General features: G+C 36.5%; 1 protein-coding gene and 1 long non-coding RNA gene across 55 annotated transcripts in view; both read right to left on the bottom strand.

Annotated features, from left to right (window-relative positions):
* The window catches only part of LOC147838460 (uncharacterized), a 32,142-nt gene extending 25,484 nt beyond the window's left edge, over window positions 1–6,658 (bottom strand). Inside the window, exons 1-3 of one of the 5 annotated variants that reach the window (XR_015521770.1) lie at window positions 5,715–6,658; window positions 1,193–1,341; window positions 41–1,070 (exon numbers count right to left, since the gene is read on the bottom strand). This is a non-coding gene — a long non-coding RNA (uncharacterized LOC147838460). Of the gene's footprint in view, window positions 1–40; window positions 1,071–1,192; window positions 1,368–2,763 lie in introns of those variants that run through there. The other 4 variants (XR_015521769.1, XR_015521771.1, XR_015521773.1 and 1 more) reach the window with 4 other exon arrangements.
* Window positions 6,659–12,023: 5,365 nt separating this feature from the next.
* r3hdm1 (R3H domain containing 1) overlaps window positions 12,024–21,190 on the bottom strand; it is a 75,358-nt gene continuing 66,191 nt past the window's right edge. For all 50 annotated transcript variants that reach the window (XM_087304029.1, XM_087304038.1, XM_087304034.1 and 47 more), the window contains 5 exons: window positions 18,659–18,807; window positions 18,419–18,572; window positions 16,308–16,432; window positions 16,095–16,179; window positions 12,024–13,304 (listed from right to left, as the gene is read on the bottom strand). In XM_087304029.1, the coding sequence (XP_087160155.1) occupies window positions 12,961–13,304; window positions 16,095–16,179; window positions 16,308–16,432; window positions 18,419–18,572; window positions 18,659–18,807 (857 nt within the window). In that variant the 3' untranslated portion in view covers window positions 12,024–12,960. The remainder of the gene's footprint in view (window positions 13,305–16,094; window positions 16,180–16,307; window positions 16,433–18,418; window positions 18,573–18,658; window positions 18,808–21,190) is intronic.

Here is a 21,190-nt window from a genome sequence, read left to right as displayed (position 1 = left end):
TAAACCTCTTCCCTCTTAAACACACCTGAATCAAATCATCAGAACATTACAAGAGACTCCAAAACCTAAAACAAATGGGTCAGATAAGGGAGACATCCAAAATATGTACTGTTGGTTTGCCTCCAAGAAAGTGGTTGAGAAACACTTTTATAATTGACCCCCTAAATTTTGGTGCTGTTACCAAGATAGCAGAATAATTTAAATAGCATAGCTTTAAGAAAGTGCCAGTTCTGTTGATTATAATGGGAGGTATCTACATTTGTACCTAAAGCTGGAGTTGTAGTCCAGACAGACACTTGGCACTAATACATGGCAGATCTTGAGGGCAGTGAATACAGAATGACATATCACTAGTAACACCCAGTCTGACTAAATTAACACAGAAAACTAGATTACCCATGAAGCTGTACAGGGAATTCCACCAATCAGAGAGGCACAGCAAGCAAAGTGCCACATAAAGATTCTTAGCTACACCCGCTATGACATCACTTATGGCAAGACTCCCAAAACACTTGGATATTTGGATATTTTGCAATAAACTTGAAACGTATTTCTAACAATAGATGAATAGTTCAATATTTCTTCATAATTTTTAGTGTTATTTGCACTGCTTCACTGTATACATCAAGTACATGGTTGGGTACCTTCATCTTTAGGTTAGACTTTCACATAATTAGCTTTAAAGACTCTAAGTTAGCTAGCAGTCCTTTCCGAACATCCTCTAGTCAAACAAAACAGCAAGTCAACATGCCAAAATGTGTTTGTGCTCTGTTAGGAATTCTCATTAAAATCTGTCACCTGAATCACACCCTCCGTGCTGATGCATACTGAGATTGGTATTCCCAGTAAAAAGTCCTGCCTTTGTTTTTCCATATGGCTCTGGCATGTTAGCATCATTACACTGGAGCTGTTAGCCTGCAGCTATGGATATTAGCATAGCATGAAAATCCCCTCCGTCCAGGCCGGCTGCCAGTCGCCTGCAGACGCATCTGTGTGAGCTGTTTTCCAGACAACTAGTGATGTCTCTCTCCTATAGATGAATCATCTCAGGTGGGTGCTCGAGCCAAAAGCTGTTAGGAAAGTAGTATAAACTTTAGGAAATGTACGTCGTGAAGGCCTTCAGGGCGTTTGTATGCGCTTTTGACATATGGACTTTTAGATGTATTATGACTGAGAAAGAAATGGCTCTCACCGTCTTTACCCATCTGTTGCCTCCAGAAACGGTCTCATTTCTCTTCTTCCTCTGCAGGATCTCCACTGAGACAGGACGAAAACATTCGGAGGCATTGAAATGCGTTTTCTGCAGAGCGCGCCATCGCTCAGACCAATAAACACGAGCACCTGAGGGATTGCATCTATCAAAACCTGAGAGAAGAGGACGGCCAAACAAAGTCTGATCTATCTATCATTTCATTTATAAAACCTATTGAAAAGCCGTCACGAATCGTAAGAAAAAAAGGATAGAGAGGTATGGGAGATAAAGTAACTACAGCAGATAAATCACACAGATCTGTCACCTGCAGTTTCACATTGAGACCGTGTTTAAGACGGATGCAGGGAGTGCATTTAACCCCAGTGGAGGACCTGAGTGAGAGCAGGACCTAGCCAATTATTATATCCTTAATTCATCACGGGAACCCACACTGGTCTGACATAGAGGTGGTGCAAAACAGCAGGTAAACCTAATTCTGGACAAATGTAAAGGCAGCACTCTTTCTAACACAAAACACATGCTGGTTTTGGTGGTTCATGAGGACTCTTCATGGGCAGAGTGTATTTTACAGTAAAAACACTTGTTATTTGGATTTATCCTCTCCTTATCCCTGTATCAAACTCTTAACCAGAAACCAGGGGCAAATTCTGAAGGTCAAAAAAATAAATAAATAAAATAACGTTAAGTATGCTTTTTAAGTGTTTTAAATTATGAGGACACAGGGAATGTGGCGTCAACAACATGAAAGCATGGATCCAACCTGCCTTGTATCAACAGTTCAGGCTGGTGGTGGTGGTGTAATGGTGTGGGGGATATTTTTTGCCACACTTTGGGCCTATTAGTACCAATTTAGCATCGTGTCAATGCCACAGTATACCTCAGTATTGCTGACCATGTCCATCTCTTTAAGACCACAGTGTACCCATCTTCTGATGGCTACTTCTAGCAGGATAACGCACCATGTCATAAAGCACGAATCATCTCTGATTGGTTTCTTGAACAAATCTCAATCCAATAGTGCGCCTTGCGGGATGTGGTGGAATGAGAGATTAGCATCATGAATGTGCAGCAGACAAATCAGCAGCAACTGAAGCAAAATCTCTGAGGAATATTTCTAGTACCTTGTTGAAACGTGGTTCAAGTACCAAATTTAAATATGAAATAATTGTGTGTAATATTAAATACATATGAAAAAACATATTTCAAAATGATTTCATATACAATATTTAAATGTGCACACAACTAATTAATAATGCACAATATGATTATAATAATTAAGCATTGTTTATTATCTGACTGATAAAAACTGGCATTTCTTCATGCAAAATATTCAATAATTATCTAAAAGGAAATATGCAACTTAATATGCAAATATAAAAAAAATCTTTAACCAAAATAAACCAAAATACAATACTGATATTACTATTATAATTCTATTGATGCACTTTCAAATATTGACCTGTAAAACCTGTAATGTCCCCTCTGTATTTAAGTGCCACCTTCCCCCCCAAAAAATCAATGCTAGTAAATAAATAATAAATTAACCATACGTTTTTTTTTTCCTGCTGGTTGCCTTTTGAAGCAGTGAGTTTAGACCTCTGACCTTCAGAATCATCCAAGAGGCCATTTTCACACACCCCACTCTCTATTTGCAAGAAAAAAATGGAACACAAAGAATCTGCAGGTATTGCAAAGAGGCAAGAGGAAGTCAAAGAAACAGGGAAATGATGAGCGCCTCGGACAGACAAAGACAATTAGGATGATGGTGGGGGCAGCGGGAGTTGTTGAACATTGAGAGAGGAGAGGATCAGTGAGATGAAAGACCACGGAGAGAAGGAGAGGCCCCTGAACAACAGGACCCTCGGCTCTAGAGTGTGTGTGTGAGAGAGAGAAAGAGAGAGAGAGAGAGAGAGAGTGTGTGTGTGTGTGTGTGTGTGTGTGTGGTTAGGGTGGGGTTCTCCATCCCATATTGGCTGTAAACCTCTTATGATTAACCCCCTCCCCCGCTAAAATTGTATGGGTGGGATAGCATCCATCACGTCACTATGGCAACATGGAGTGGCCTGATGAGGGGCTTAAACCAGTGTTTGAGAGTCACAGAGGATAGATAGATAGATAGATAGATAGATAGATAGATAGATAGATAGATAGATAGATAGATAGATAGATAGATAGATAGATAGATAGATAGATAGATAGATAGATAGATAGATTTGTGCTAAAATGCACGCTTCAGAACAGCTGTGAGCGAGATGCCTCTGGTGTCCCACAGTAAGGTGGACATTTGACATGTGACCCCTATAGGACCCCAGGGTCAAAGGTCAATAGGGTCACAAGGGGTCATGCTACAAATAATTATCTGGGTAAGCTAAAGCACTAAGCTGATTGCAAAGACAGGTTCTCTATCTCTCCATCCATCTTTCTGTACAGTCTCCTATCCATACATTCTGTCTGTCTGTCTGTCTGTCTGTCTGTCTGTCTGTCTGTCTGTCTGTTTATCCATTTTTAAAATTAAAAAAGAAAGAAAAATTGTTAGAGCATTATTTAAAAATGGATTAAATTTATTTATTTTCCCAAAATTCTACACACAATACCCCATAATAACGATGTAAAAAAAAATAGATTTTTTAAAATTGTTGCTAATTCATAAAAAAATAAAAAAAACCGAAGAATCACATGCAAAGAAGTATTGACAGCCTTTGCTGTGAAGCTCTAAATTGAGCTCAGGTACATTCTGTTTCCACTGATCCTTCTTGAGATGTTTCAGCAGCTTCATTGGAGTTCACCTGTGGTAAATACAGTTGATTCAACATGATTTGAAAAGGCATACACCTGTCTATATAAGGTCCCAGGGTTGACAGTGCATGTCAAAGCACAAACCAAGCATGAAGACAAAGGAATTGATCAATAACCCGATGGTCACTCTGTCTGTTTCTTCTGTTGAGAGAGGAGAACCTTACAGAAGGACAACCATCTGTGCAGCAATCCACCAATCAGGCCAGTATGGTAGAATGGCCAAACAGAAGCCACTTCCCGCCTGGAATTTGCCAAAAGGCATCTGAAGGACTCTCAGACCATAAGAAAGTAATTTTTCTGGTCTGATGAGACTAAATATCAACTCTTTAAAGTGAATGCCAGGCGTTACATTTGGAGAAAACCAGGCACGGCTCATCACCACGCTAATAGCATTCCTACAGTGAAGCATGATGCTGTGGGGATGTTTTTCAGCAGCAGGTACTGGAAGACTTCTCAGGATAGAGGGAAAGATGAATGCAGCAATGTACAGAGACATCCTGAATTAAAACCTGCTTCAGATTGCTCTTGACCTCAGACTGGGGCGACGGTTCATCTTCCAGCAGGACAATGACGCAAAGCAGATCACCAAAATATCAAAAGTGTGGTTTCACAACAACTCAGTGAATGTCTTTGATTGGCCCAGCCAGAGCCCAGACCTTAATCCTATTGAACATATCTGGAGAGATCTGAAAATGGCTGTACACAGTTGCTTCCAATCCAACCTAATTAAGCTTGAGAGGCACTGCAAAGAGGAATGGGTAAAAATAAAAGACAGGCGTGCCAAGCTTGTGGCATCTTATTCAAAAAGACTTGAGGCTGTAATTGCTGCGAAAGGTGCATCAACAAAGTATTGAGCAAAGGCTGTGAATACTTACATGTGATTTTTCAGGTTTTTTATTTTTAATAAATTTGCAACATTTCAAAAAATGCTTTTTTCACCTTGTCATTATGGGGTATTGAGTTTTGAGGAAATAAATTAATTCAATCCATTTTGGAATAAGGCTGGCCTGGAACATAAAATTGTGGAAAAAGTGAAGCGCTTTAAAAACTTTACAGATACTCTCTCTCCATCCATCCATCCATCCATCCATCTCTTTAAGGGTCTTTTATCCCTTTATCTTGTCATTTATCCATCCATCATCTATTTGACACCAACCTTTTTACTTGCCTGTTTCTATCTTGTCTATTTATGAATACTCATCCATATTTATACACTCCAGTTGTCTATGTATATACCTATCCATCCTATTAATCACATTTTCAATCAAGAGTACAGTATGAAATTTGACGTGAGGTTGCTGTAATCCTTGAAGCATCTTTATCATAATGGGAGTAAATACACACAGACTTTTACTTATCAGTCAGCCAGCTCAAGCTGTCATGCCATTACAAAATAGCATTTAAGATCAGATTAAAATTTTTTGCCTGACTGACATATGACAAAAAGTGAGTCTCAGTGCAGCGATGCATTAATTTCCACTGTTCCGCAATAAGGAAATTAATTTTATATCAATATTGTCAACGGAGTTTCTGCGCTCGCCTGCTGCTCCGAATGGTGCTTGTGTTAAAACGGTCTTCCATTTTGTTTTTTAAGCTTGAACAACTAAATAAATGCTTAAATCTAATTAACTGAATATATTTTAATTACATTACAACATTGATCCTGTAAAAGAAACCTCATGTAACAGAAAGTAGTCACATTAACCTTTCGCTGGAAGTTCATCGGGGGCTGAAAAACACTAGCTGTGCATACCCCAGTAAAAAGGTGAATTACGTCAACTACATCGAGTATCAGGTGATCATGTCAGAGCTTGTAGAAACAGGTCCTGCATTCGTTCAGACCGACAGGAGCGCGTCCGGACAGCTGGTCTGTCATCACACCCTCGTCCTCCTCCAGGCCCACAGCCACGCCACATTTATCCATCAAATCCAAACCGACAGCTCTTCAACCCTGTAAAACAAAGACTGCAAGCACCATCCTGGACCCAATCTGATTATCCTGAGCTCCAGACATCGCTTTTTAGATCCTGTCCCATGGAAACATCTTTCCTGACACCTGCTGTAATGGCAAGACAGGCCTTTTTTTCGGTTAATTTATGCGGGACACATTCATTCTCAACTGGCAGGGAGCCCCTGCCTCATATTTTGTCCTGACAAATTCTCCATCTGGCATCAATTATGTGACAGAAAAATCAGGAAATTTAGGTTTAAACGACTGCTGTTCATATAAACACTGATATTTGACATTTATGATGCTACTTTATTTAGCTTTAGCTTATCATACATTCTATATTAAGCTCAAAGAATTAAGTACAGAAATTTAATGACTGTAAAGAAATGTACTCAGTGTTATTGATTAGGTGTTAACAAAATTGTATGTGAGGTGTGAGCTTGTTTGTATTCACTTACCGTCTTAACGTACATTAGGCTGCATGAGAAAAAAAGACGAAGATGTTAACGCGTTAAAAGTGCAGTCAAAGAAAGTTTTTTTTTCCACATTACAAATGACCGTAAAAAGTCAAAAAAGCGCCAACATGTCATGTTGTTGTGACACTGACACATTCGGAAGCTGCCAAGTTAAGACGTTTTAGCAGGAGAAAAAATAAGTAACGTCGTGTGACTAAAATAGCAGCGTTTAAAATAGTCTCTCTAAAGACAGCTGTTTTTGTTAGTGTTCAGGGTTAGGCCTCACTATGTTAGTATAATGGCGCCCTCTTGTGCTTCTTTGAAGAGTTACAGCTTGTGAATGAAGTATATAATTTCTCAAGTGTATTCACTCTAACTTCGTTTTTTCATTACGAATATTATTGTTAGAATATACACCAAGTCCACATATTTGATTACAAAATATTATTCATAAGGCAACACGGAGGCGGAGTGGGTAGCTCAATCACCTCATAGCAAGAAGGTCGCTGGTTAGAGACCCAGCTGGGTCCGTTGGCATTTCCGTGTGGAGTTTGCTTGTTCTCCCCGTGTTGGCGTGGGTTTTCTCCGGGTGCTCCGGTTTCACCCACAAGTCAAGTAAATGCGGTACAGGTGAACTGAATAGGATAAATTGGCCGTAGTGTATGCATGCGAGTGTGTGCAAGAGTGTGTGGGTGTTAACCAATGCTGGGTTAATTGTGACTGGCGTAAAACATGCTGGATAGTGGATAAGTTGTCGGTTCATTCGCTGTGGCGACCCCAGATTAATAAGGGGACTAAGCCGGAAAAGAAATGAATGAATGAATTTTTCATTTTGTTTTATTTTAATCTAGGTATTTTTTTTACCATGTTACTGGTATGATTTAAAATATTACTGTTTATACATATATTGATTTTACAAGTAAATAAAATGTTAATGTTCTGATTTTAACGTCCTAAATTATCAGGAATGTGTTAAAATAAGACATTCAGACATTTTAATTTTATATTTGTTATTTTAATTAGTTTAAAATAATAGTTTTAGAAAAACACAATTTTTTGTCTTACTTGTCTTCAAATTTATTTACAATAATAATAAAAACAATAATGATTGCACACACACACACACACACACACACACACACACACACACACACACACACACGAAGTCAGAATTATAAGTGCCCCTTTGAATTTCTTTTTATTTTTTTAAATATTTCCCAAATGATGTTTAACAGAGCAAGGAATTTTCACAGTATGTCTGATTAAATTTTTTCTTCTGGAGAAAGTTTTGTTTTATTTCGGCTAGAATAAAAGCAGTTTAAAATTTTTTTTTAAAATATTTTGAGGTCAAAATTATTAGCCCCTTTAAGTTTAATGTTTTTTCGATAGTCTTCAGAACAAACCATTGAAATATATATATATATATATATATATATATATATATATATATATATATATATATATATATATATATATAGATAGATAGATAGATAGATAGATAGATAGATAGATAGATAGATAGATTGTTATTTGTTATATTGTTATTGTTAGTTGATTATATAATAATAATCATTAATATTTTGATTTAAAATATTGCTTCTAAATTATTATGATTTAAGTTGATCATTTATATAAGTAGCACATTAATAGTGTTAGGCCTAATGTCTTTTAGAACTTTACTTGATGGTTGCACTGCATTACATAATTTGCAAATCAAATATATATATAAAAAACAATCCAATAAATTAACATGAAAGCAGCTACTTGGACTTCTATAACACAATAAACAGTATTAAAATGAATGAAAATGCAACAAAAAGGCTTATTGTTTCTTTGTTTGATATCAGACAACTCTAATTAAAGATTTAGAATAGCTAATTATTCACATTCTTTAATCAATCTTTCGATCAAACAGGAGGATGAATATCTCCAAAAGACTTTTTTTTTCAGTTCACTTCTAAATCTTCAGCAATTTTCACTGTAAGCGATGTGTTTATAACATGTCAATCATTACAATTCCAAACATTACAATTCATCCCCAACAATCCTGAGAGCAATTCCAAACAAATGTCAACCTTGCCATGTAAAACATGTGAATTTGTGTATAAGCACGTATTTTGTACTTGGTAAAATATCCAAAAATGTCTCTGTCAGCATTTTCAAACTATTATATTTGATTTAACAAAGTTACACTAGTGCCAATTTTAACATCGGTCACATCCACAACGAAGCTTTCTCCTCATAAATGGAAAAATGTAAAATAAAATCAAACCAATCATGTTTGCTCCATAGTGAGCAAACTCTTATCCTCTTAATTAGCATTGCTTCTTAGGAGGTGCGGCTTAATTGACAGAAATTCTACTAAGTATGCTGTATACTGTAAACTCGCTAACTTTTTTGGTCACATCCATGACACGTTTATTTTCCTTATTTAAAAAAAAATGTGTACAGATTGATTTTTTTCTGATCCCATAACTCTGTGTATAGTTGTTTTGGAAAATATAAACAGATGCTTCAATATAACGTTAACGTAAGCTTTCTCTGTGAATGTATGTTTTGAATGTTTACTGTAAATGTCACATTCATAACGCTGGAATTGCTCATATTCAGAAGGATTAGGAGAAGGTGCTTTATATTAGGTCAAAAACACATCTTTCTACCACTTAAAATACAATAACATATCCATTATCAAATATATGATGTAAAATGTTATTAAAAAAAGAAAACGTCAAATAAATGACAAAATATAAATTAAAAACAGTGGTGCCCTGGAGTTAGAATTGTTTCCCCCCTCGTCATTTTAAAATAATGTATTGAGATACTTAATGATTTTAAAGATAATAATTTTGAATCTCGCATCTAATTTTACCCTCAATAATCACAATGAAAATATGCTTCATTACTGTTTACTTAAAGATGTTTTTCAAATATTTTCATTTTTAAAGCAAATGTGTGGGAGCAGAAATGAGGTAACACTGAACACTTTAAACAAACTTGATTGAAACAAATGAAACACAATCTTTTGCATTATCATTGTTTTTCTGCAACTCTGACTACACTTAAAAAATACTTTTGATGCTTGTTGAAACTACTTGAAATAACACTATTCTTAAGTTTGTTTGGGACAACTTAACTGTTTTATGTACAATCCACTTAAATTTGTAAAAACGATTAGGTTAACTTAATCAATTTGTGTTGGGACAACATGAAAGGATTGTGTGGAATCCTGCATTTTGTGTACATGTGCTGGAAAAAAAACAACAAGAAATATTGATATAATATAGAGTCAAAAAGTAGGTAACACAAGTGACAAATGGTAGATGTGATCTTGATTAAATCATTACAGTCATTCATGTGTTTTCATAAAGTCGAAAGCGTAATCAATTAATTTTATCAAAGTTTAAATATATATATATATATATATAAATAAATAATAAATTCATTTTTAGACATTTTGCCATACCAAAAGGTAGACGTTTCTGCAGAGCAGGGATGCCCAGACTCTGTCCTGGTGGGCCGGTGTCCTAAAAAGTTTAGCTCCAACTTCAACACACCTGCCAGGAAGTTTCTAGTATACTTATAAGAGCTTGATTAGCTGGTTCAGGTGTGTTTGATTAGAGTTGGAGCTGACATCGGCCCTCCAGGACTGAGTTTGGGCACCCCTGCTGTAGAGTGACCCTTGAACTAATAAACCACAGCCCTTCAGTGAAATTCATTCACTTTAGCTCAAACTTACCAGAGTAAATCTCAGGTCTTCGTGCGTGAAGTCTAAAAACAACAAAACGTACAACTGAAACACAAACATTATTATGGACGCATTGTAAAAGTAGTTTTGGACGTCAAGAGAACTAAAGCTTGCTAAAAGGAAACATAGCTCCAGCCTCAAGTTAGCAACAATTTTTGTTATTATCTATTAAATTACACATTGAATTACGTTTTGTTAATGTCTAATCCTACCCCAACACAAAACATATCCTCACAGTAACGTTAAAACAATAGTTATTGTTGAACAGCATCTCAAAAAATATACTATACAGGCCCCAGCCAGCCTGGTGAAAAGGGTGGTTCTTTTATCTTAAAATATGGAGCTTTTTGCAGTTATTAGACTCTTTTTCTGTTTAAAGCACTTTGTTTTGCTGGATTAGCTTGTCAAGTGGACATCAAACACATTTTTGATGTACCAAAAACTTTTCCTAAAGTTTTAGAAGAACAAAATAAGAGAATAATACTTATTTTTCAAAAACAAATGTGTTGCATCATATTTCATCAGAAAAAAAGATGCTGATTAAGTTTTAAATTAAAAACTAGCGTATTGTAATTTATTAGGCAAAGAAACTGGCCAGCACATTTAACTTTTCTCAGTCACGCTGAATCAACAGCCAAAAGAGGATTCCGCTTGGTCTCAAAGCCATCTGGTTTGCTTATTAATTATGGCATAGCAGTCAAAATAGTACAAATGAGCTCATGTAATTCTGGACCTTTAACAGTGGTTCTTTCGAGCCACACGAGCCCCCATATCACACAGGCTTAAGTCTCCACAAGCTGCATACCTTTTAGACTTACCATACCTGGATTCTCGTGTATTTCAACCGTAACATCGACGACGTGTCCTTTCACCTCATGCTTTTATATAACAACGATAACCTCGATATATTAGCAAATCTAAAAATACCAAAATAAAAGTTTACGTCATCTACTTTTACATTGTCGTGACAACGGTTGAACATGCAGTTAGGTACGATTCCAGCTTAACTTCCACTTAAGCCTGTTTTCTTTATTCAGATTTTAAAAAAGTCGTAAAAATAAAACAAGAAATATCTGCTTGTCCATATGCTGTTTACATTACACTTGTGTTTCAAAGGCAACGACTGTCTCACTTGTAGTAACTGCATTCCAAAAAGCTCAGTTTTCAGCACCATGGAAAAAGAAACATTTCAATAGTGAATAGCGGCCATTATACAATTACCATACCATAGTTGCAGTCTTCCTAAACAATGTAACTACAGGAGAGTAAATCTTTAAATAGGAACATTATTAAAACATTTGTTTTTACATTTTGTGCAAGATGCTAATGGATAATGCTAATCTAATTCAATGATTTGTTAAGCTAAGCTAAAAGTTCTCAGAAAATAGCTGAATGGATTGAAAAATGGTCAAACTCAACCGTTGAACTCTAGACAGCTGTTAAATAAGCCTATTTCAACTGTGGAGTGTTCCTTTAAATCACAGGTGTCAAATCCAGATCCTGGACGGTCGCAGCTCAACACAGTTTAGTTCCAACCCTGCTTCAACACACTTACCTTAGGTTTCAAACATAACTGAAGGACTCGATTTGTTGAATCGGTTATGTTTAATGGTTATGTTTAATTAGAGTCAGAACTCAACTGTGCAGAGCGGCGGCCCTCCAGGAACTGGATTTGACATCTGTGCAAATAACTATACATGCACAATTACAAAATTCTATATACCTATATGTATTGTTTTATTAATGTCAAAGATAAAATAACACATTTTATTTAAGGACATCTATTTTATCTATTGTTTTTTTTTTCTCTGTCTTTATCAATTCAATCACTCTAAAGTCAATAAAGACGTTAAGGAGGTGAAAAACCGTTATGTGTAAACATTTATTGGTTTCAAACTGAGATAAAAACAACTTGCACCAGCAAACATTGTACAGCCTTTCATAGTCCACACATCTCGCAACAAAAATAAAATAAGGTGGGGGAAAAAAATTGCAAGAGAGAGAAAGAAAATGGGGGAAAGACGTGAGAAAGAGTGCAAACTTTTATTCCAGTGACTCTGAATGAGTTAAGAATATTGTAAAAACCCAGAAATAGACTGCTGTCCGTCATAACACCGAGAGAAAGAGAGCGATAAAACCTTCGTTGTTGGCCGCGGCGCCGTTTCTGTCAATGTTTAAATTAAGTTAAAACTTAGAAAAAGCACTCAGTCTGACAAACTGGACAGCCCAGAATAAATGACTTGCTTTTTTGGATGCTGCAAACAGTATAAATTACGAATTTTTGGACGACGTTTTTCTGGCTTCGTCGTTGTTCGGCGTAAACAGTGCGAAGGCACAGGTCGAAGTGTTCCCTTGTCCTGTCTTCATGTTCATGGGTCAGTTTGGTTTCCTTTCGTTTTAAACGAAATGCAAGGTTTTTTTTCTTCGTACGAACAATATGAAGTGATGCAATAAAAACAAAACAAACAAAACAAAAAACCCCCAAAACAACATGCTTCGGTTTCAGCCTTGCAATCCTGATCTATTCAAAAATAAGCATTTTGGTTTCGTTTAAACAAGCTCGATTAAATTGATCTGAAACCGCGAAAGAACAAATTTGAAATTTTTGCGTTGTTTTTTTCCATTTTTTTTAACAAACTACAGTGAAAAACCCATTCGAAAGTAACAAACCCGTTTCGATCAAGCCGTAGTGGTGCGAAAAATGAACGAACAGAAAAAGAAAAATGGCGTGACTGAAATGGCAGGAAGTGAGCGTGAGACGATGGTACTGATTGGTGGAGAGCGGGCAGGGGGAGTGGCCTCATTGAGAGCTGGATCTGGCGAGCGTGTGCTGTTCATTTTGTGCCTTGCTAGTTCTCAGTCTGAATTTGGTGATGGAGCTGTTAAGTTTGTGGAGCGTGTTCTGTGCTGCGCATTTCGAGGGGAACAAGGCCAGGATGGTGTATTTGGATGCCAGGTCATGATGGGGCGGTTTGGTAGGCTCAGTGTTCGTAACTTCCGCTCCCTCTGGTTGATTTGGGGACAGAGGTTCGGGCAACCATGTGATGACGGCGCCGACTTTGCTTAGCTCTGCCAATAAAGTTTCGGCTTCCACTCTACTGATGCCAGCCGGAAGATCAGTCACCTCCAAAACACGGCCCGTGTCTGAACACAAACGAAACACGACAGATAGAAACAGATTATGAATAACATGGTGATACATAGACATATAGATATATATATTTATACAACAGTTCTGTCTGGTTGTCGAATCTGATTGGCTGATATCTGCAAAAACAATACTCCTACAGCTCTTCCAATTTAGAGTAACAGATCAATAAACTTGCTACAGTTTGACAAATATTGCAGTTGTTGGACAACTATGTACTTTTGAGGCTTTATTAATCGTGAATGTAGTTGTTTAGATTGCAACTATGCCGTTTATTTATAGGGATAGTGCCTGTTTTAAATGTGTGTAATTTTGGAGATTCAGTGAGTTGGCGGCCATTAGCCTGTCATACTGAGCAGAGCAAAAACGGTTGACGTTCTGCCACAAGATGGCGACAGAGACCGCATAAGTCCTTAGGGGAGAAAAACACGGCGTGAATTTCAAATTACAGCTGATCAAATCATTAGAGAACAGGTAAGTGACATTCTAAGTTAACCTCTCTCTTATGTATGGTGTAGTGTTGTATTTATACTATAGTAATCTAGTAGTGTTTGCTTTGCTTTAGCTTTTTCAGGGCTACATATTGTGATCTACCCATTGCAACAGAGAATTACTGGGAAATTTCAGTAGATTGATAGCATTTCATGCCGTTCAGCCTTATAATCCAAAAATTTAAGCAAAATCACCTGTATTGTCATCACTTTAGACCAGAGGTGGGCAAACTCAGGCCTGGGGGGCTGATGCCCTGCACAGTTCAACTCCAACACTAATCAAACACACCTTACACTTGCTAATCAGTGTCTTGAAGAGCACTAGAAATCTATAAGCAGGTGTGTTTGATTAGAGTTGGAGCTAAACTGCGCAGGACACCGGCCCTCCAGGACTGAGTTTGCCCACCCCTGCTTCAGACATTACAGTAGAGAATCATTCAAATACTAGCTCTACTATGACGTTGGTGAATGAGCAACAGTTCCTGCTGTTTTGACAGTGAGCTGCAGATATGGTTGAATGGTGGAAGAAAGTAGTTCCTTTTACAAAGTAATTTTTTGACTATTTTTTTTATTTTCTATTTATATACTCGATTATGCCGTCAAACTATTGTACAAACAAAATATCACGAGTAGCAGTGCGATATGGCTCTATATCGTTAATGTTGAGACACTAAAGCACTCTGCCTGTAGCCTTGAGCCAACGCATGCCTCCCACCAGTGGCGATATACAGCCATATTGCACTGCTACTTGTGTTTTATATACAAAATTTAAAAATTATGTATTTACATTTTTATTATTATTAAGAAAAATGTATAAAAATATATTTATATTATTATTAAATTATTATATAACTTAATTCTAAGTGTAATCACTTTAGTGCAGGGCTTTTCAATTAGTTTGTCATAAGGGGCCAGTTCATAAAAAGCATCCCAAATGAGGGGCCGGAGTGATATGACTTGCAATATGAGTGAAGACACAACAGCATATAAGAGCCCATATGCTGTATTTTTGCTGCCTAAGACACCCATGCTGGCTTTCTCTGCATTAAAATGTTAATATGTTGTAATTTGAAACAACATAACATTACTGCTTTGTTCAATGTGGCTTTTTTACATACATTCAAACGTTGTTTTTTAAAGCACAACAAAAGCAGTGCAGTGCTTAAGTGGGCTTCTTCTACATTCAGACACATTCATACGTTTCGATCTGCATAATTAGGGATGCAACAATTATAGATTTTGGTTGTACAATTATATAGTCTGACCAATAATCATGATTTCATCTAATGTAAATTTAAGCTTTATGATGAACGGTTGTTATCATCTGCGTTCATACATGCGTAATCATTTTAATAATTCGTCTAACATGTCTTTTGTTTACATTGCACTGAAAGCCATGCACAACTCTCACCGCTACGGCATGAGATGTTTTCAACTGAGTGTGTCTGAAAGGCGCAAGCGCGTTGCTCTACTTGCGCACACATATTGGCTTATATTCTTACATTGGAAATAACAAACTTGCGCGTGGAAAAGATGCGATATGTGAATGGCCCGCTGCTATAGTTAATCCAGTGTGCGGCCATATTAGCCTTGGTGTATAAGCTCGAAACTTTAAACTAGCGCACAGTTGTCATAACTTTGTTTAGTTGCAGCAGTGTCGTTCTGTGCAACAGAAACGGGGTGTTGAGAAGCCTTGACGAATAAGTATCCAAATGTTTTCAGTTGCTCACACCACTCGTTTTATGTCAGGTGACTAACGCTCGGTGCAGCCTTCAATTGCAGCTCGTGCTGTTTTGATAAGACATGTGTCACTTCATAAATATAGCGGCTGTTTTTTCACTGAACTAAATTAATTTAAATTAATAAAATTGTCTTTGTCACACTATTTGGGAGGGCCGGAACAAACTGCCTTGGCCCACGAGCCGCCAATTGAATAGCCCTACTTCAGTGTATACAGTATATACAACAGAAATTCATTTTTATGGCATACACAAACATGAAACTCACGATATTGTCATTTATATACACACTCAAAAAAATTTATTCATTTTATATGAATTTATTCAAATGTATGATTCTCAAACAAAAAACGACATGTATTATTTAATAATACTCAATACTAAATACTATACTAAATATAGTTCAGTTTTATTTCCATTCGTTTTACTAAACTACAATCTACCTAACGTAAACCTACGTAAAAAGCTAATTTGTATTGAATAGCAGTACTGCATTAGAACCAATGTGTACTATGAACGCATATTGCACGCTGTATATGAATGTGTGTTTTCCTACCCATCTCTCCTTGGCTCATGTCAGTAGACAGTGATTTCTTTGCGGGTCTTCGAGGGCGGCCGCCGTGCCGAACACCCACAGGCCCCTGAGACACGACAACAGAGCGGAGCGTGAGCTGAAGAACGACTGCGCTTAACATGACCATGAGGAGGATGAAGATGACGCTGGATGTGTGCGATCATGAGTGAGTGAGAGTGTGTGTGCGTGTTCAACCTGGTGGTGATGAAGATGGTGATGATGGTGGTGGTTGACCACATGAGAGCCGTGCATTAGTGGGGGTCTGATGGGAGGGTTATACTGAAGCGGCTGCCCGATCAGAGGAGGATACCTGCCGTCACCTGAAAAACACAGCAAAAAAAACAAACAAAAAAAAAAACACATGCTGGATGTTAATGGAGGACCGGCAAAAAATACTGTAATGAGTGTTTTCTGCTTCATAATCCAACAAACACAAAGATACTATTGTTGTGAAATACAGCTATGGATAAATTAAAGACATTATTCAGTTTCTCTGGGTTTGGGTACATGCTAATATTACATTATTATCTATAAAAGTTTCAAAATCTTCCCAATATCAAGCACAGATGTTCCCCGGAAAGGACAGCTGGTCTAACTAAAAATGTTTAGAATTTGTTGCCATTGTAAAATCGAAGTTATTCCTCTACAAATTGATTGGTTGTAATGATAAAACATTGTCGAAACACATCCTAGGCTTTGCTAGTAATAGCTAGATGGATTGATGCATGTCAAATACTCTGTAAGATGTACTGTTTGAAAGTTTTCACCCCCTCAATTCCTTTTTAATAGTTTTGATCAAATGTTTTAATGAAAAGCATAAGTCTGATCCTGTCACGATGGCGCAGTGGGTAGCATGATCGCCTCACAGCAAGAAGGTTGCTGCTTCGTGCCCCGGCTGGGTCAGTTGGCATTTCTGTATTTCTAAATTGACCGTGAATGAATTTGCATGGGTGTTTCCCGGTGTTGGGATGCAGTTGGAAGGGCATCTACTGCGTAAAAAATATGCTGGATAAGTTGGCGGTTCATTCCACTGTGGCGACCCCTGATTAATAAAGGGAATAAGCTGAAAAGAAAATGAATGAATGAATGATAAGTCTGATTCATCAGAAAAGATGAAGTGAGAAATTAGCACAATTTAACCTTTTGCCAGCATGTCTTCATTAGCATAGTCTACATATTTAGCCTGGTTATCATATTGTTAGCTTGTATCTTGCATGTTGCTAGCATATCCTAGGCTGAGCAAGTTACTGGTATACATGAACACTTGATGTTCTTAAACTGGATGGATGAATCTTAAATGCTTTTCTTAAAAGATTTACTGTTTGAAAGTTTTCACCCCCCAACCCCCTCAATTAAAAGGATAGTGTTTGATTAAAAAAAAAAACCTTATCGGATCAGCCACAAAAGATGAAATATAGAGAGTAAGAACAACTTGAAGGTTTGAGCCAGATTAGCATAATTTCAACATTTTGCTAATAAGTCTTGATTAGCATATATATCAATATTATTAGCATATGTTTGGGCATATTACCATGTTGCTAGCTTGTCTAAGGTTATTCCAGTGATAACTAGATATAAATGAACATCTGAAAATCTGACGAAATGGGTAAATGTTCATTATATGCTCTTTTTAAGGTTTACAGTTTTTTACCCCCTCAATTGAAGCCAATGGGTTATTTTGTTTTGTCATACGATTAAATCTACTGAGTCAAAAACATCTTGGAAGGTTTGACCCAGATTAGCACAATTTAACATTAGGCTAACATGGCTTGATTAGCATATTTTCTAAATTTAGCATGTTTATCATAGTGTTAGCATGAGTTAGCACGTCTCTAGCATGTTGCTAGCTTGTCCCAGCAATGACGAGATATACATAAACATTTGAGGTCTTTGACTGGGTAAATCAAAGGTTAAATGCTCTTAAGATTTACAGTTTGAAAATTTTCACCCTCCTCAAAAGAAGGCTATTAGCTTTGTTGTAGATTTGATCACTTGTTTTAACAAAAATGTATGTCTGAACAGTTGGAAAAGACATAGCACACAAAATCAGAACATTTTGAAGGTCTGAACGAAGTTTGAAGGCTTTAGCTTGAAAACGGTAGAAGAAGAAACCGTTTAAAACTTACCCTCAGATGAAAAAAAATAAGCTGTCGAACCGATATGATAATGATATATATCATAATATACCACCTTCTAATGGAAAAGTTAAATTCTTGACCAGAATGTGTCTGAATATATCAGCCTACACCTCCAAAAAAGAATAACCAGGTCAGAACGTGTCCTTTGTTACACTTTGGTTGGCTCACCTTGACCTGGAGCTGGAGCATAAGGGCGGGAAAACTGGGGCATGATGGAGAAGGGGGCATGGCCTGGACGAGGACCCTTCAGATTAGCCAGATGGGCGGGAGCAGGTGACTGTGCTGGAGATGGGGAGGGGCTTAGCAGCTGCTGCGGATTATTCTAGATAATATGAGAGAAACACAGCATTTACATGTGGTTGCCATGTGAGAATGAGGACATATTGGATCTGCTGGAGGTGGTTGTACCTGTGTGGCGTCCTGCGGAGGAATATCGCTGGGTTTGTAGTAGCGGGTGGGTTTCCAGTGAGGTGGTGTTGGGGCTCTGGGCTGCTGGCTGGGAGGAACACTCAACTGCATCATCACTACTCCACCAGCAGGGGGAGGCGGAGGCACAGCTAAAAAACACAGCACAGTCCAGGCTATAGCACTCAGAATATCCATCTAAAATATTTATTTAGAAACGTGAAGTTTTTTTTTTTTTAAAGGATTTTAATACATATCAAAATGTTAAAAAATATTTGTAAAGTATTATGTAAAAGACCATTGTAGTAATAATGAGTTGCATCCAATATTTATTAACTTGAAATGTTAAAAAAAAAAGGCATTTATCAAGCATTACTATGTATTAATGTCACAATTCATTCATCTAGTATATAACTAATTTAGACCCTGAATATTAATGTCTCCTTTTTAATAATACCACATCTCATACAGTATTATTTATGATTATACAATTGCAATTCATATTAACCTTTAAAACCACAGAGCTTCTCGACCACATACATATTCATCAGCAATGCTGCAAATACACGTGAATAATTCAATACCAGACAAAAATAGCGCACAACTCCACACAAAACACAAATAACGGCCAATTAAGGTGCTTTATTGAACAGAGAAAGGTCAAAGACACACACAGACACACAGCTGAGTGTTCATTAAGTGAGGTTTGTTCAGATAAACATGGATTGTTCTGCTTGTGAACAGTAAGATGAGCTCTTCATAAACGCCTCGAGCACAAACCAGAATTGTAAACAACATTTAATTACACAGCTAAGTAAAACATTGTTTTTAATTGAGGAGAAAAACAGCATAAAGCTCATTATATGTGCTCAACTTATTAACCGAGAGACGTGCAAAGAATATCCAATTAAAATTAAAACAACAGCTATCGTTACTTTTAGATGCCAGTTTGAGATTTCACTATCAAAATTAAACTAATAAAGCAAAGTGCTTTCATTATCAAGTAACATCTTGGAAATTAATAACAAAATTGTATTTTTTTTAATAATTATAATTCACAATGAAACGTTATTTAATATGAATAGTTCCTTATTTAATATTCAAATATATATATCGTTGAAGTCAGAATTATTAACCCCCCTGAATTATTAGCCCCCCGTTTTATTTTTTTCCCTAATTTCTGTTTAACGCTGAGAAGATTGTTTCAACACATTTCTAAACACAATAGTTTTAATAACTCATTTCTAATAACGGATTTATTTTATCTTTGCAATGATAACAGTAAATAACATTTGACTAGATATTTTTTAAGAAACTCCTATACAGCTTAAGATGAGATTTAAACGCTTAACTAGATTAATTAGGTTAGCTAGGTAGGTTAGGGTAATTAGGCAAGTTACTGTATAATGATGGTTTGTTCTCTAGACTATCGAAAAAAAAATTTGCTTAAAGGGGCTTATAATTCTGCCCCTAAAATTGTTTTAAAAAAAAAAATAAAAACTGCTTTTATTCTAGCCAAAATAAAACAAATCAGACTTTCTCCAGAAGAAAAAACATTATCAGACATACTGTAAAAAAAATTCCTTGCTCTGTTAAACATAATTTGGAAAATATTTAAAAAGGAGAGAAAAAAAAGAAAACATTCAAAGGGGGGCTAATAATTCTGACTTCAACTGTATATACACAACATTTAAATCCACACTATAATAAAATAAATCAAATTAAAATAAATTGTTACAGCTATATAATATTGTAGTTTACATAAATGTAAATTATATCTACTTGAAAAATCAATAACTGTTTCCACCCAAAAATGTGAATTAACTTTGTGTAAAACTGAAATATCACATAAAAGATGTGCAAATCAATCAGCGTTTCCATCCAACGAGTCAAAGCAAACAAAATAGTCACTTCCTGATTAACTGGCGCCAAATATTAACAGTAAAAATAGAATTTGCTGTGGTAGGAGAAGTTGCGTAGATCTGTTCTTCATTTAATAAATGACTTGCGCCTCAGAAGACAATCCTGACACTCAGTGAATGTGCGGTGGCGTTTGAAGGCGTGAGACGTGGAGCACTGATGTTCTTGACTATTCTGAAGGTAATTAATAATATAATAATAATAATACTAAATTGGTTACGTTGTTTTAGAATGACCAAAAGAACATTTCAGATGTTTTACAGTGTGCTTAACCTGCTGGTTTGTGCATTCACATAGATTTTTATCATCACTTGATCTCTTGTAACAAAATCACATGACCTTTTTAATGCACATACTGGAATTTGTTTGGTAAAAGTGTTTCCATCGTAGTTTTTGCGCATTTTTTCTTATCAAATAAAAAAATTATCCAACATATGTGTTTTATGCGCATTTTAAAAAGTGTATGCCATCTTGGTTTTTAAATCAACCATTTTTATGCGCATATCCAAAATGCGTGTTAAATAGGTGTATGGAAACGTAGCTACTGAAAGTTACTGAATTAATACAAATTAGATCTAGAATCTGTTAGTTTCACCGGTTGGCCTGAGGTGGTTT

This window comes from Danio rerio, chromosome 22, assembly GCF_052040795.2.
Source record: "Danio rerio strain M-AB ecotype USA chromosome 22, GRCz13ab, whole genome shotgun sequence".
Lineage (NCBI taxonomy): Eukaryota > Metazoa > Chordata > Actinopteri > Cypriniformes > Danionidae > Danio > Danio rerio.
This window is presented reverse-complemented; position numbering and strand designations above follow the sequence as displayed.